The sequence below is a fragment of the Phoca vitulina genome, unplaced genomic scaffold, assembly GCF_004348235.1.
Source record: "Phoca vitulina isolate PV1807 unplaced genomic scaffold, GSC_HSeal_1.0 scaffold28, whole genome shotgun sequence".
Taxonomy (NCBI): Eukaryota; Metazoa; Chordata; class Mammalia; order Carnivora; family Phocidae; genus Phoca; species Phoca vitulina.
In genome coordinates, this window is record NW_022589731.1 from 21,521,131 (window position 1) to 21,537,508 (window position 16,378).

Below are 16,378 nucleotides of genomic sequence, written 5' to 3' on the forward strand. Positions count from 1 at the left end.
CTAACTGGTCTCGATGCTTAAATACAATATGTTATACGTGATCCCTCATCTAGTATTGTAAGTACAATTCCTCCCAGTATGACCAGTTCAAGAATTCCTCTGGGACAAGTAAGAATGTATTCTAATTCAGGAAATTACTGAGGCCATACATCTTAGAGGGGAAATGTGCCCCTTGACAACCATCCAACCCAGTTCCTACATTGATAAGCCATTGTTTTCTTTTTTTCTTTAATTTGGAAAATATCTTGTTTTTAAATTTACTAATTGAAGTGCAGTTGCTATATATTAATTTCAAGTGTATAGCACAGTGATTCAACAATTATACACATTATGAAATGCCACAATAAATATATTACAATATAACCAACTATATTCCCTACACTGTATTTTTTTATCCCTGTGACTTACTCAGTTTACAACTGGAAGTCTGTACTTCTTTATCCCCTTCATTCATTTCAGATTACAAATGAGAAAAATCAGGACTAGAGAGGTTAATTAATTTGCTGAAAGTCACAAAGGTTACAAATACCAGAAATTTCATATTTCTTCTTTCTTGATCCAATGTTTCATCCCTATACTACACTAAACCTCTTTGCTCTTGGGGGAATAAAAGAGCAATGATAGGCATACATCATACTTCCCTAAATGGTCATCTTCATGACTTCTATCAATATGAATTAGAATTGCTGTTCTGAAAATAGAATAAAATAAAGAAGCATTAGTTGGTTGGTGGTGCGGATATTCTATAGATCTGGAGGAAAGCCATTAATTTATGTGTCTTTTTTAGCAAACTTGAATCATTTCTGGGACATAACAGAGCATAAATGAGTTAATTAACAAATTAATAATATATGACCATCTGCATCAGCATTACATTTTGGTTCCACATGCAAAAGTTACTTTGAAAAAGCATCAGTTTTGAATAAACAACTTTCCAAACAAAAAGAGATTTGTGTAATGCCTATGTAGGTAATTGATGGTCCAATGTGAAAATACAGACTTTTGAATGAAGAAGTATTTATAGAGCATAAGAAGTAATGTAATCAAGTCATAAGCATGACTATATTTGGTATACAATAATAAATTTGACCCAAAATTTAAGTGTATTTTAAACACAGTTATTAAATTGTAGGGATAGTACTTTTAGTTAAGTTTTTAATGTCATTTTTTATATATATATATATGAAATTTTTATATATATATATTTCTCCACTTAACCAACCTCCTAATATTCTATATATTTTATCAATATACAATACCACCAGGACTTCAGTAAAAATGCTAATAATTCTTTACTTTGTGAAAACCACATATAAAAACCATACCCCACAACTCCTAAGGAAACTTCTGTGGCATTGAGATTTGTCACCTGGGCGCTGCTTGGTTACTAATATAGCGCAGAAGGAATATCCATTGGAGTCTGTCAGATTTTTAGAGAAAACCAAGAAACTGATCAACAAAACCCTGTAGGCCAGTTAAGATTGAAGAGGTAGCCTTAGAAGTGCTGTGAAAATAACTTTATGCGTAAATAAATTGTCTCCCATAATAATTCTCCTGCTGTTGAGGTTGCTCTTATATCGTCTATCTGCCCACATGTTTTTCATAAGGAAGAAAATCTTCAAAAAATAAAGAAATTCTGTTCTCCACTTATGTTAAGCCCACTTCAACCCACAGTGAAATCCACCAGCACACTGAAAGAAGTGACTGTTTCATAACATTTTTAGATAAATGCCCTTCTATTTTTGTCAGGTGTACTTGCACAAGCATGGCTAGCTTCAGCGACTTTTCGGGCTGTGGGTCTTTGAAGAATTTACTGCCGCTTTCCTTTAGTCTGACTAAGTCTGCTTATCAGTGGAACACTTGCCTTAACTTGCCATTGTCATTGGCATGGAAACAGCCCTTGAGGGACACGTGATGTCTGGACTCTAATTCAGAGCCCCGGTTCTCATGCCAGCAAGACTGGGATCAATTCCTGCTTCCTTATTCTGACCCCTGAGTATCTGCTTCCAGGTGGGAATGCAGGGACATGTTTGCTTTTAAAAGAACAAGAAAATCCGGGTCTCTATAGAGAGGTTCCGGAGTCAGGCTGGTATCCTGCACTCTAACAGCGGCTCGGGGACGGGCTCTGGCCTACCTCTGCAGCCCCACGGAACCTGTCGTGAATGTGGGTGCTCAACAGGGGACCATGGAGGGAAGGCCCACGTGGGAGGTGTTAAATTTGAGGAATACAGTAGCCACCAACAGGCAAAGCAGAGCAATGATTAGAAGTGTTCCTGCCTTTTTCTCCACCTTCAGGGTAACCAACAGTTGATGAGGAAAAGTTCTTCTCTGCAGAAGAATTCCAGCTAAACAATGCAGAACGGATGATAGAATTAGAACTTCACCGCTTTGCAAGACCCGAAGAAAGAACTGATCCAAACAGTCGTTGTTAATGGCCACTGACCCTGGCAGGTTAAGACTCACATGGGGTTTTATGACAGAAGCCTCAGGATGATCCTTGAACCCAGTGATCAGCCCAACATCACAAAACTCCCAATGTGATATAAGAGGACACAGCATCATCTGTGAGGTAGTCCTACCAAAAAACCAGAACCTGCATCTGCTCAAGCCTGTAGATCTAACTACTGGTTAACAGAAAACACAGGGGCCAGAGGAACGGGCTAGATAACCCCGTGGGGATGCAATCAGCAAACTAGCATATGAAAAATTCTACTGGCAGCAAAACCTGGTTTCATCCACAGGGATTGCAAAATTTCAAAGGCAAGAATTAAAAAGAGAGACCATTAAAAAAGGCTGAGCTGTAGCAAACAAATGTACTGTGGGGAGCTGTGTTTACACACGGCTTCAAACAATCTAACTGCCAAAAAGTGTTTCAAGCTTTCTGGAGAGTTAGTCTTACGTCTTACCAGATCAATGAGTCATGATGTCCCACAAACAGAAGCACTATGGCCTTTCTGTCAAGGATGAGACAACTGGAAAAAGGCAAGGGACTTGCCGTACATACACCAGCCGCACAGGATCTGTATGTCACCATGCCTGCCACACCACAGGGAAGGGGCAGTCAGATGATGGCCACAATGACAACACCCCGCTTGCCCCCCAGGCACCGGAGACCACCTGCACATAACTGGGACAACCCATTATTTTCCATTTATGATGCAGTGTTCTGGGGAGGAGCCCTGAGGATGCACAGGATTTTCATCAGAAAATCATAAATCCAAGGCACAAGAAGTGAAGGATTGGAAGTGACGTAATTAGACTTGGAAATCCACTTACATATCAAAGACCCTGTCAAACCCTTTAAACTTTAAAGAAGTCCATTCAAGGACACCATACTCTCAAACTGGAATGCAGAGGGGCACTGTTTTAGAAAGGCTGATCTTAACCAGTTAAGGCACTTTAAAGTTAAGTCAGGTTGGGGAACAAAAAACTCTAAAAATGGTGTTCTGACCTTTTCCAATGTCTTTTATAACTTCAGAGACTGAAATGAGGAGGGAAGCTCAAGGGAACATAGTTCTTATTCAGCAAACAAAATTTAACCCAATTAGAAAGAACTTAAATGTTAAGAGACTTTAACCGCATTCGGAAGGGGTTTGGTCTAGTTAGAAGATGGCCGAAGTCCATCAACTGCATGAGTCTACAATCATGCTCAGAGAATTTTCAACTGTCCTTCCCTACTTCATCAAAGTGCAGAGGTGACCCCTCTGATACAGCCCAATGCCCCAAAGTAGAGGATGGAGCTGACCATGCTGCAGAAATCAGACAACCTGAAAAGGTGTGGTCACTTCCTGTAGGAAAGGCCATTCCCATGGGCAATGCATTAGCTAAGACAGAAACCCCAAACTAGAAGGATCTGGTGGGCTGGCATTTCCCTGCCAGTCCCAACACCATCCAGCACAACTTTCTGCCATAATGGAAATGTTTATATAGCCATACGTGGCAATAAGCATGTGAACTATAACTAGTGTAACAAAGTAACTAAAGTTTTTATTTAATGTAAATAACTTCATGTGGCCAGTTATGAATATAACTCCTTGTGGAATATGTCAAAAATACAATCCTCAGGCCTTATAACTGGAGATTCTGGTTCAATAGAGAGACATGGGGCTAGGTATCTGCCTTTGGAACAAGCTCCTCAGGTGATCCTGGTGCTGGTGGTCCCGAAATAATGCACCAGACTTGAAGGAGGACAGGAGTCTCTGTATGCACTCCCAGCAGAGGGAGCACCCATTACATGGAGACAAGAAAGACTACAGAAAGACATGGAATAGGGCACCTGGGTGGCTCAGTCGTTAAGCGTCTGCCTTCGGCTCAGGCCATGATCCCAGAATCCTGGGATCGAGCCCCGCATCGGGCTCCCTGCTCCACAGGAAGCCTGCTTCTCCCTCTCCCACTCCTCCTGCTTGTGTTCCCTCTCTCGCTGTCTCTGTCAAATAAATAAATAAAATCTTTATAAAAAAAAAAGAGACGTGGAATAGGGCCTAGAGCAAGCCTGGCCCCACAGTCTCACCCTACTGTGTTCCCACCCAGATACCACATGAAACACTGACATTGCCTTGGGTTGTGACAGCTATCTAGACATTCTCAGGGTCATGGCCAGGGCCTCACGATGTCCCATCCCACCACAGGCTGGTGCTCTTCAGCTCATAGCCCCCAGCCACTGCTATACTTAGGCAAAATACCCACAGATCCCAAAGAAATGTCATGCCCAGTCCCACATGATAACCTTCCACAGGTCACCTTCCTGAGTGGATTCTGTTAGGCCCAAAAGTTGACCCTCCTGCAAGGCTCTGAGGACCATGCCCACTACAATCTATGTCTTGGTGTCCCCAAACCTTGCTCAAAGGGCAAGTTCTTGGTCCTTTGTTAGGGTTTTCTATTCTGATCAAAGATCATCAATCTTCTAGCATTTCATGTCTAAGAATGATCCTTTCCATTACCCCACACATTCAACTGTTCATCAGTTTCTGCCCGTCCACCCCCCACCCCCCCGCCAACATCTCTCATCTATTCCTTTCTGTGGAGTCTCCATTGCTTGGGGCCATTACTAGCTCTTCCCTGTTCACCAGCGATAGCTTCTTATCCCACCCACTCTTTACCACCCCCAATCTCATCTTCACATGTAGCCAGAATGTTATTTTAAAAACTAAATTTTATCATGTCATTGCCCTGCTTACAGGTCTTGCTCCCATGGGGTACCATTGTCCCTATGAGAAAATACTTAGGTCCTTATCATGGAGCACGAGGTCCTATATGGGCTGGCTTCCAGTTCTCTCTTACTATCCCCCTCTTGCACACTAGCACACTGACTTTCTTAGTGTTTGAAACACTTCAAAGCTCCTTCCCCCCTCCCCGGACTCTTACGCCTGCTCCTCCTTCTCTGGGAATCCTCTACCCTCTGCCCTTCTTTAACTGGCCCACTCTGATTCATGTGGGGCTCAAATGCTTTGTCACACAGCTTCCTTTCCTAGGCCAGACGGTCTCACACTTGTCTTCCTCAGCTCTTAGCCTCACTGTCTTTTATTACAGTTTTGTGATGGCCTGTTTAACATTGAAGTCCTTGACTGACCTCCAAGAGGACAAGGACTTGACCTTGTTTTCTCTATCTCCAGTGCCATCCACAAGTATCTGGTATTAAATAAATATGTGTGAACAAATGACTAAGTGAATAAAGACTAAAGAATTATTACTGATTAATTTATTACTAATCATTTGAATTAATAAAGATTTGTGGATGGTAGAAGGGAGGTTGAGAGACAAAACCATGAAACAGAGTAGAATTTCTGAGATGTGGTTTTGTCCTTGCTAGTTCAGTCATAATTAGAACCACTTGATGGATTAAAGCTGGAGGTTCTAACAGGCAGGCTGGACTTCCTCTGTGAGAGTAGAAATGAAAAAAAAAATAGCACTCTATACACAAAAACTTAAAAATTTTTAATCCCTGAAGATGTCAATATTGTGAAATTAAGACTATTGCAGCAACAGGAACCCAAAGGATTAGCTAATCCTTTCCAGCTCTTGTCAGAATTGGGCTCTTTGGCCATCTTCAAGACTCATGGGCAAAGATTAGGCATAATCTGATCTCCACTAATTTAGGAAGTTTGAAACAGGACATAGTTTCAGTGAAGCCAAGGGTGTACTGAGGTGAAATAACAAATACCACTGGGTCCACAGGAATAGGGCACTGAGTCATTCAAACCTGATTATCAAAAACAACAGCAGCTCTAGTCTTTCAGCACTCACTATACACAGACTTTTATTCCTTCTTGCAAACGAGAAAACAGAGAATGTAAGCACCTTATTGTTGGAAGCAAAGCTGGGTTTCAAAGCCTGGTTTCTTGATTCCAAACCCTGTGTCTTTTCCCGAAGCTTTCTCCTTGAATAATTAGTGTCTTACACCATCCAAGACAGACCTTCATCCTCCTGGTGACTCACTTCTGGCTTGGCCCAGCCTGTCCACGTTCCATCATTCACTCATATGGTAAGTGCTCATTGAGTGCCTACCACCAGCCAGACCCCATGGAAGTGGGTGGAGGGCAAGCTGAGACCCTGGCCCTGGCCTTAAGGACATCTCTGGTTGGTGGGAGAGGGAAGGGAAGTCCAACGGTGGGAATGAGAACTGTGGCAAGCACCTCTCCAAGATCGTGTGTGGAGCAGCACAGGGGGAGGGTTCTGGATATAGCCCGACAAGGTCACTGCACAGCAGGACCCCAGCCACTCCGGTTTAGGGCTAAGGGCACGCATGCACACAGGCCGGTGGCAGTCACCTCAGCAGCCACACCACCTCAGGGGCTCACGTTGTTTGTGGGTCCCATTCATGAGAACTGCGAGGAAATTTCCTTCTGAACTTACAACGTTTATTTTCTGTTAACCCAAGCATAGGACTTTACATTTATCCCCATTAAATCCCATCTTGTTAGTTTTGGCCCATTGATCCAGACTGCTGATATCTCTATAATCCAGATCCTGCAATGCAGAGCACTTACCCCCTCCAGCTTTGCATTGCCAAGAAGTGTGATCGATGCACCTTTTATGTCTTCATAAGGATGGCTTTGGAAATTGTGGGTCATGCCGAGGCCTTGTACACAGCCCTAGGGCCGCTGACTGCATCTCAATCCAGCTGTCCAGCACAGTTTGGGTCAACACAAACAATAGATTCATATCCTCTGGGTAGTTATTTGGACAACTACTAACCTATCCAAAGCATCTCTGCACCAGCTACATTTCTCCCTCCCACATCATGACACTCTGAGAGATGTCGTCACATAAACACCTTCCCAGATATTTACACCCATGTCCGACCAACTTAAAATGTCCTTTCTGCTACTGTTTGAGTGAATATTAATTAGATTTACCCCTTCAGAGATGTCTGGAATTACTCCAGACAGAATTAAAGCCAATGCTAGAGTTCTTCCAACACAGAGACCAGGCAAAAATAAATTCAGCAGGCCATGGACTTCCCCCGACACCTGCCTTCTGTCAGTGAAGGGCCAAGGCTTAAAAACAGAAAGCTTGGTAAGTTTGAGAGATTTGGGGAGTGTGATCTACTGCCATCACTTCTAATTATCCTAAACTGGAAAAACGGATGTCTAAGCTGGCCAGCCTGCCTAATAAAGCATTTTGATCAAAGATGCAGTTGCACAGAGCACCTGTTTGAGGGATGGCCTGAGAGTCCACGGGGACCCAGGAGAGTTATGGAAGTCATAAAGCGGTCCCTGCAGTTCCGTAGGCAGACAGCAACACTGTAAAAAATGCTTCTCCAGGGAAGCTTTGAGTCTCTTTAAACATTCAATTATGGCTATACAAACACATATTTTAAGTGAACAGCGTCCGATCTTTGCACAAATTAGGGATGCTAGGAGGCAAATAGAAGAGATTCCCTGAAACAACTATTTAATACAAATTCCATCCCGTTTCATGAAGAATTGGTGTATGTGATGAGTTTTTGAGCAGGGTTAATTAGGTGACCCTCTTTTAGCATTAGCTGTGGATTATGGCTCTTATGATTGAAGGAACTGAGGCTACCTTTATTTTGGTTGTGATTTCCAAGCAGGTTTTTAATTAAAACAGATTTATGGATATTTAAAGACCCAGTATTCAATGGGCAGAGCTTTTTAGCCCTTTGAAAGTTGCTGGAGGTCCTTCTAAAACACATTTCCTTTTTATTGATAATAAATACTCCAATATCCTTCTTTTCAACCATTTTTAAGTTTTTATGGATTTTTTTCCCTTCAGTGTAAAAAGTTTTCTTAATTTTAATAGTAATATTTTCTTTTATTATGTTATGTTAGTCACCATACAGTACATCATTAGTTTTTGATAGTAATGTTTTTGTTTTTTTTTTTAAGATTTTATTTATTTATTTGACAGAGACACAGCGAGAGCAGGAACACAAGCAGGGGGAGTGGGAGAGGGAGAAGCAGGCTTCCTGTGGAGCAGGGAGCCCGACGCGGGGCTCAATCCCAGGACCCTGGGATCATGACCTGAGCTGAAGGCAGACGCTTAACCAACTGAGCCACCCAGGTGCCCCAATAGTAATGTTTTCTTGTTGTAAAACATGGATGAAATAAATGTCTTCCATAATCTTACTAGTCAGAGATACATGTACACGTGTATAATTTTAAAATCAAAACTGAATACCATATAAAATATTACCTAACACGCTGTTTACATTGATTACATCATGAATGCTTTTTACAATGATGAAGATCCCCACCATCGCCTTTAATTGCTACATAGAGCTCTATTTTGTGGCTAAGTCATAATTTAATCAATCTCGTATTGATTTAGGTAAAATATTCTATGGTGAACATCCCTGAACACAGGGCTGATTCGCAGCCTATAGGCATGATGCAGGGCACTTACAGGTTACCTTCTGGTTGGCCAGACTCTCTGCTGTGCTGGTTAAATATTCACATTTATCTTGCTTGAACATTTGAGTTCTTAGACCTTAATTTGGATAAATTCTCTAATTGGATCTATTGGGCCAAAGGCTGTAAGAATTAAAAATTCTACTTTCTACTGGACAATGGATTATATTTTGTGTCTGGCAGCATCAAGAGCTGGAAGCACACAGGCATTTCACTCTACCCATAAAATTACAGATTTTTGGTATTCATGGTCTCAAAAGTGAGGTCCATATGAAACAGGTAATTTTTTTTTCAACAAAATATTTTGCTGAAGTATTTGGGGGGAGTGCAACATTAAAATAGTAATATTGGCATGTTCTAATTATGCAAATGTTATTTTTAGCAGGGCACAATCTCTACAACTGGTATAAGTAGTATAATTAAAATAAAGCCATAGAATGTCATAGGATCATATCAAACACTCTCCATATAATTTCTAACATGTAGGTTGACAGTGAGGTTGGGAAGAGAGATATAAATCAAGAAGAGATAGTTTTATGTTTTCAACTTTTTAAATTTTGAGAGTATTTTGTGAAAGGCCCAGAATTAGAAGTGAGCAAATTAAGGCAGCTTTTTAAATGATCTTTTATACAAATTAGCCACTGTCAAATAGTCATTGTGTATTATACTACCTGCCTTCGTAGACAGGAAACCATTTTCAAGAAGAACCACGAATGAGGCTATTGAGCCACTTCAGAGACTCAGAGAACCAGAAGGGCGCTAAGAGCTGCATTTCTATATGGAAAAGCATGTCCATTATAAAGCTAATGAAGCAAGTTATCAAATTGCGCACAGGCCACAATATCCACTAGGAAGACAAAACAAGCAAAGCTTATTTATAAGGAAAACATGTCTTTGGACAATCACTAAAATATTCATCAGGATTGTGTTTGGTAATAGAAGTATTTTCTTTTGGCCCTTTGATCTTTTGTTCCCCTACAATTTTCAATTTTCTGCACTGGACATGTATTCCTTTTAGAGTAAAAACAAATAGATTAAGGTTTTTATTAAGTTGATTTCTGTTCCTCTACCTGCCGTCCTACCACCATCTACAGGTCTGGAGTTGGCACCACTCCCGGTGTTCACCACATCCCCCAACACTCTGACAAAAGGAGCGGTTGCCTAAATCCAGCAGCAATCCTAAAACCCCATCGAGGCTATGCATCTCCACCAGAAGCCCTATTCTCTTTTGATCTTTCAGGGAATACCTAGTTTCGTCTGTTGAGATATTTCAAAACCACATACAAACAGCAATTTACAAAAATTAAAATGTCCCACCGTATTCTCACATGAAAAAAGAAAAAGAGCGTGAACATATTTACTTGGCTAAGAGAGACATATCAAAGACATAGAGGTTTCTGTTCAGCTCCCTGTTCATTCAAGACACATGCCCGAACCTCTACTTTAAGACCATCAAGTCATGAGGAAGGCTAAAAACATCATTTATTGCTTACACACGCTTTTAATCTGTTTAATGGTGAGGAGTAAACATACAAGATATATTAAAAGGCAGGTTGCTATCCTATTTTACCTATATTCATGTTAAGCATATTTATTTTTAAATGTATGTATTTACATGGATCTCTGTTTTTTAAATTGCTGTTGGCCGTGGTATTAGATACGGGATGGGAATGGGAGAACTGGCCATGGTGACCCCATTGATCTGACTTGCTTGTGACCCTCAAATCAAAGCACTGATACCGTAAGTGATCGGATCTGTTCACATGGAGACAGAATCAGATTTTTGTGACATCTGTTTCTGGCAGAGCTCAGCCCAGTGAAGCTCTCTCATCTACATGATCACATCAGCAAAAAGTCCGCATTTCACTGATGGGTGAGGAATAGGCACCAGTGATTCTGAAGATAGAAACTTCTAGAAGTTTTATCTATCTAGAAGATAGAAACTCCTGTTTCGAATCAAGCAGGACATGGTTAACTGCATTTACATCTTTAAATACAGATTACTTATTATGAGCACACAGATCTTTCCTGGTACTAATCAAATAGAATAGTATGGCGTCCTCTGGGTCTAAGGAACCCAGGGGGCTGCCAGGGCATAAAGGATGACAAGAACAGGGCTTGTGTTACTTACGCCTTGAAGCAGACAGTTTTCTACTGGGAAGTCATACAAAATACGTAATAATATCCATCTGCTCCAGGAAAAAAAAATATAATACCATTTTTGGAAATTTAGATAGTTTTGCAAAAAAAGGTCAAATTTTTAAATAAAAAGATAAAATAAATACTTTGTGCCACTGGAGACAAGCTCTGAAAGATAAATAAACCCTTGGTATTTCTCAGGGAAAAAATAGAGGTTCTATTCATTTGAAGCTATTTCTCCTTCTATAAGCCAGGAATTGTGAAAAGTCAACTAATTATGGAACGCTATTACTTGAACAGAAGATGCTTAAATTCTATCCTTGACAAATCAGGCTTTGAAAAAGAGAAACATCAGAACTATGAGAAAAACCTGCTGATTTACAAAGCTTTTTTTTAGAGTGATAAAATTCTTCATTTTTCCACTTCATTTTTTCAAGTTAATTCCAGCCTCAGATCCAAATTGGGATTATGAATCCGTGCATTTCATTCTGTTTCTCTAAATGCCAACGTAAATTACACAGCACTTTGAACCCACAGCTCCTAACTTTCTCCCATGGCACAGTACACAAGAATTAACGTGACTTACTCGTTTCTTTCCAGATGTACGATCAGTTCTTTGCTTTCCAGTTGCATTCGAAAATTCAACGCTTCTGGATGATTCTGAAAGATAAATAAGAGAAATCAGCTGAAACACATTTCATATTGACTTGCCAACATTTGAATGTTCTGAAGGCATATTCAACAGAGGGAGAGAAAAATACTTTTTCTTCTTGGGACCATTCTGATATCCCAAGTAGAGGAGACCAGGTGAACCAGCATCAGAGTCTGGAGGATGCACCACCCTCCGGGATGGCACGAATGTGGCCTGGACCCCTTTCCTTTGGCCACATACCCTTGAGATCCTTCTTGACTACCCCCACCTCCCACAATGAATTCCTCCCTCAGTTTCCCTGTCTCTATAAATAGCACCTTCACTTCCCCAGCTGCTCATGTCAGAAATGTGAAGTCCTGCCTAAAACCTTCTCCCTCTCCAGCTCCTCTTAATCCATGAAAAGGTCTTGCAGGGCTGCTCTCCAAAACACAGCTCCTGTTACGTCTTAAACCCCTCCACCTCTCATCGGGATTACCGCAATGCCCTCCTAACCTGGGTCCCTCCATATCTACCTTTGCTTTCCTCCCATTCATTCTCCAATGGCAGCAGAAGCTTATCTTCAAAAACACCTCCTCATCAACCCAACTCCGATTCTAAGGAGACTGCACTGGTGTCCCACGATAAGATGCCACCTCTTTAATGTGGCCAGCGCTGCCTGTATGGCTCTCGTCCTCACTCACACGGGCCTCACCGGCAGCTCAAACACAATGAGCTCCTCTGTAGTGCTGATCTTTGCATGCTGTTCCCTCTGCCCGGAATGCTTTCCCTCCAGGTCCTACACTCAGTACCAGCTTCAACGTCAGTAAGTCAAGGAAACCTCACCTTGCTCCTAAGTCTCATCGCGCGCCCCTCTTCCCAGGCATGCTTTCTTCCAGTCTCCCGTCCTTTCCCTCCTTGTGGAAGGAGGAACTTCCTTCCTACTTGTAGTAACTCAGTATGTTGATTTGTGGATGTATTTGCTTATTATGTCCACAGAGGTGCCAGATAAGTAACAGAAGCCCAATTAACTTATGGTGAATGAAGGAATTAATGAATAGGGCAAATGTCTCAACCAATCTCTTCTCCTTCTCACGAGGCAGACATCCTCCTTCTCCTCTGGGCTCCAGGGAACCCCGCTCATGTGTGCCCATCTGTCAGTGGGGACAGGTAACTATTTTTTTTCTGTTCTGCCCCAGAAATCCCAATGAGTTTCTTGCCCTGACCTGAGAATGTACCTGTGTGACCATATCCCTTAACTCACACCCTTACCCCAATGTGTGCCACACTCCTACCTGTGAGCCCAATCATTCAGAGTCCTTGCCCAAGTCAAAATCGACTTGCCAACTCAAAGGTATTCTGTGAAGCCCCCTGCCCCCTTCCCTGCTGTGTACTCCTAGTGATTCTGAACAGTCACTTCCAGCCCCTCCTTATCCAGATCAGCATATGTCAAATGGGGGTTCTACGTATCCACGGGGCAGTTCTCACTAGGAGAATTTAAAATTTTCAATGTTGATTTTTAAAAACAAATCATTTTAAAAACGATTTTTAAAAACAACTTCCTGGGTGACAAGTGAAGGGCAAAGACGGGGTTAATGCACAAATAATGTAGTCAACCTAAAGAAGGGCCAAACGCCATCAAAGCCCAGGGCAGGAATTAAGGTTCCTTAGGGGCTTAAAAGGAGCAAAGTAGAGTAGAGCTGGGTCATCATGTGGAGCTTGCACCACAAGCTCAAGGGTGCCCAACTCCCCGCGGTCAGCGCCACATCAGGGCTGCACTCGGCGGCTCAGCCCCGCGCAAACGTCATCACCGCAGGAGATTGCTGCTGCCGACCTCAGTGGTTGTGATTTCGCCTGCCTTTGCTCTGGAAGTTCCTTCAGTTCATGCTTGTGTAGTGAAAATAAGACCTTTATTTGTGGTGTTCTAATATTCTGGTGTTAAGAAGCACTATCATAACTCCAGAGTTCAAGGGACTTTTCTTACAACATAGCATTTCATCTGTACTATGGATCAACTAACATGTTACTATGTTATAAGAGAAGATGGAGTATAAGCTCCAACATCCAACATTAGTTCAAATGAAACAAATTTAAACAAAAACCCTAACAACAGAAGGTCACATGAGTTTTGGGAAAAGGTTAAAACGCGCATGCACTCATACCATGGGACTGGGACAGCGTCAAGGCTGCCCTTCGCACATCTGGATAGTTTCCGATGTTGAATATGGTAGCCATTAGCCACATATGAATTTACATTTAAGTAAACTGAAATAAAATTTAAAAATCAGTTTATCAGTCTCACTGGACACATTTCAGACTCAATAGCAAGATGTGACTAGTCGCAGTCCCCATTGGACAGAGCAGAGTGACAACGTTCCTACTTTCACAAAAAGTTCAGACATTTCCATCTTCATTGAGCATCTCTGAGTCAATAATAAAGATCTAAAATTTGCAGGGCACCTGGGTGGCTCAGTCATTTGAGCGTCTGCCTTCGGCTCAGGTCATGATCCCAGGGTCCTGGGATTAAGCTCCGTGTCAGGTTCCCTGTTTGTGGGGAGCCTGCTTCTCCCTCTCCTTCCCATTCATGCTCTTTCTCCCTATCTCTCTCTCTCTATCTCAAATAAATAAATAAAATCTTTTTAAAAAAAAAAAAAGACGTAAAATTTGCATCATCCAATTGCTGCCTGAGTAATAGACTATTTTAAATATTGGTGCCTTCAGGGGATATAATTAGGTGCAAACCCAAGTGGTTTTTTAAGTGCACATTAAGAAAGCTCTTCTCAATTTTAATTGATGAGTCATATTATTTTTAAAGGAGTTACTTAAGCTTGAGAGTTAAACTGGTAAATTTCCATATAAATGAAATGCTTATCTATATTTTCTGATTTTAAACAGATCTTGTTTTATATAGACTCATTCTAGCAAATGACAACACAAACATCTAGAATCTTGTAAAAGCCACACACTGTAATTGACATATTTTGACACTATCTGATGTTTATAAGAATTTTATGGGTTTCTGAGTGCTGAACTTTTAAAATTAATATTACTATTCCCGTCCTATGCAACATTAAACACACATTATGTCTTTAAATTTTAATATAGTACGTAAAAGTGCTTATAAGTCCTGGATTTGCTTTTGAGTCTGTCACAGGGACTTTCGCCTAAATTTACCTATATTTTCTGACACTGAGATTTAATTACAAATACGCATGCGATGTTCTCTCCACGGTTTGCAACTTGTACTTATTAATGATTTCTTAGAAAAATGGGATTATTAATTAAGTTTACAATAAAACATTAGAACAAAAATATGTCTCAATATTTTGTCAAGATGTGCCTAATATATGTATATGTATGTATATTTGAATGTGTTTTACATATGTGTATGTGTAAATAACTTACTTTAATTACAAATTGTCTTTGCCTAAGATATTGAAACCTGTATCACATTTTAAAGATGAATCCTGACAATTATATTTGTGAATAAAAATAAAATATTTGCAGTACCCCTCCCCCCACCTCCGAGTTTAGCTAGTTTAAACATTACCATTTGTATTAATTCCACAGGAAGTCCCTACAGGACCTGTTATAACATTCCAATGTCAACATCTTTCAAATGAATACATTTTTCCCTAGGGAGGCAAAAAAGATTTTATCTGTATATTTTAGTTGGGATTTAATGGTACAGGAGAAATCAATGGGGAAAAAGAACAGAGAGCTATTTTCATTCAAAACCACTAATTGCATTAGATTGCTCGGTTTAAAAGCATGTATCCATTCCATTTTCTTTTGATTCTTATACATTGGAGATAATGAACTAGTGCTGGTTATATATAGCATTCCTTTTCTTAAAAATGATATATTGATTACCTGAATGGAACTGTGTCTTTTATTGAATGCTTAAAGAACTGCATTTGCTGAATCAATTCAATGCTAATCAATAGGCCGGCAATGTTTTGGCGTCATTATAATTCCACTTGTTTAATTGGGGAAAGTATAACCAAAAAAGAGTATACAAAATGTATCACTACAATTTTATTTTTAATTTTTAAAAAGATTTCTTTATTTATTACTGGGGGGAGGGGCAGAGGGAGAAAGAGAGCATCTCAAACAAACTCTTCACTGAACACGGAGCCCAACGACGTAGGGCTCAATCTCATGACCCTGAGATTATGACCTGAGCTGAAATCAAAAGTTGGATGCTTAACTGACTGAGCCACCCAGGCGCCCCACTACAATTTTAAAAATAATAATTATTAGCGTACCTACCACTCAGCTGAAAAATAAAAATATTACCAGAATCTTAGAAGCCCCTTGTATTAGTTTCCTAAGGCTGCCATAACCAAATACCACAGGCTGGGTAGCTTACCCAATAGAAATTTATTTTTGCATACTTCTGGAAGCTAGAAATCCAGATCAAGGTGTCAGCAGGGTTGGCTTCTTCTGAGGCCCTTCCTCTTGTAAATTCCTCATGGAAACTATGTGGGCAACCTCCCCCAGATGGTGTGCTGTCTTCAGGCAGTTCTGCAAAGTAAGGCTCCAGCCAGGACCCCACCGCCCATCTCTCGGACCCTCAATTGCCCTGCCCTCCCTCTGAGATCAACCACAGGGCATCTGTCCAGCACATTCTACTTAACTGGAAGTATGAACAGATGATTCAAAGTGATTTATTAATTAGCTAGGGTTTCTTCCACGATGTGTTGACTTTCTTTAATCTATGTAATTGGGAGCTCCCCCA

General features: G+C 40.9%; 1 protein-coding gene across 2 annotated transcripts in view; it reads right to left on the reverse strand.

Annotated features, from left to right (window-relative positions):
* Positions 1-16,378, reverse strand: part of LOC116643982 (disintegrin and metalloproteinase domain-containing protein 12-like) — a 583,570-nt gene that overhangs the window by 240,416 nt on the left and 326,776 nt on the right. For both annotated transcript variants that reach the window (XM_032423146.1, XM_032423141.1), the window contains one exon: positions 11,596-11,669. In XM_032423146.1, the coding sequence (XP_032279037.1) occupies positions 11,596-11,669 (74 nt within the window). The remainder of the gene's footprint in view (positions 1-11,595; positions 11,670-16,378) is intronic.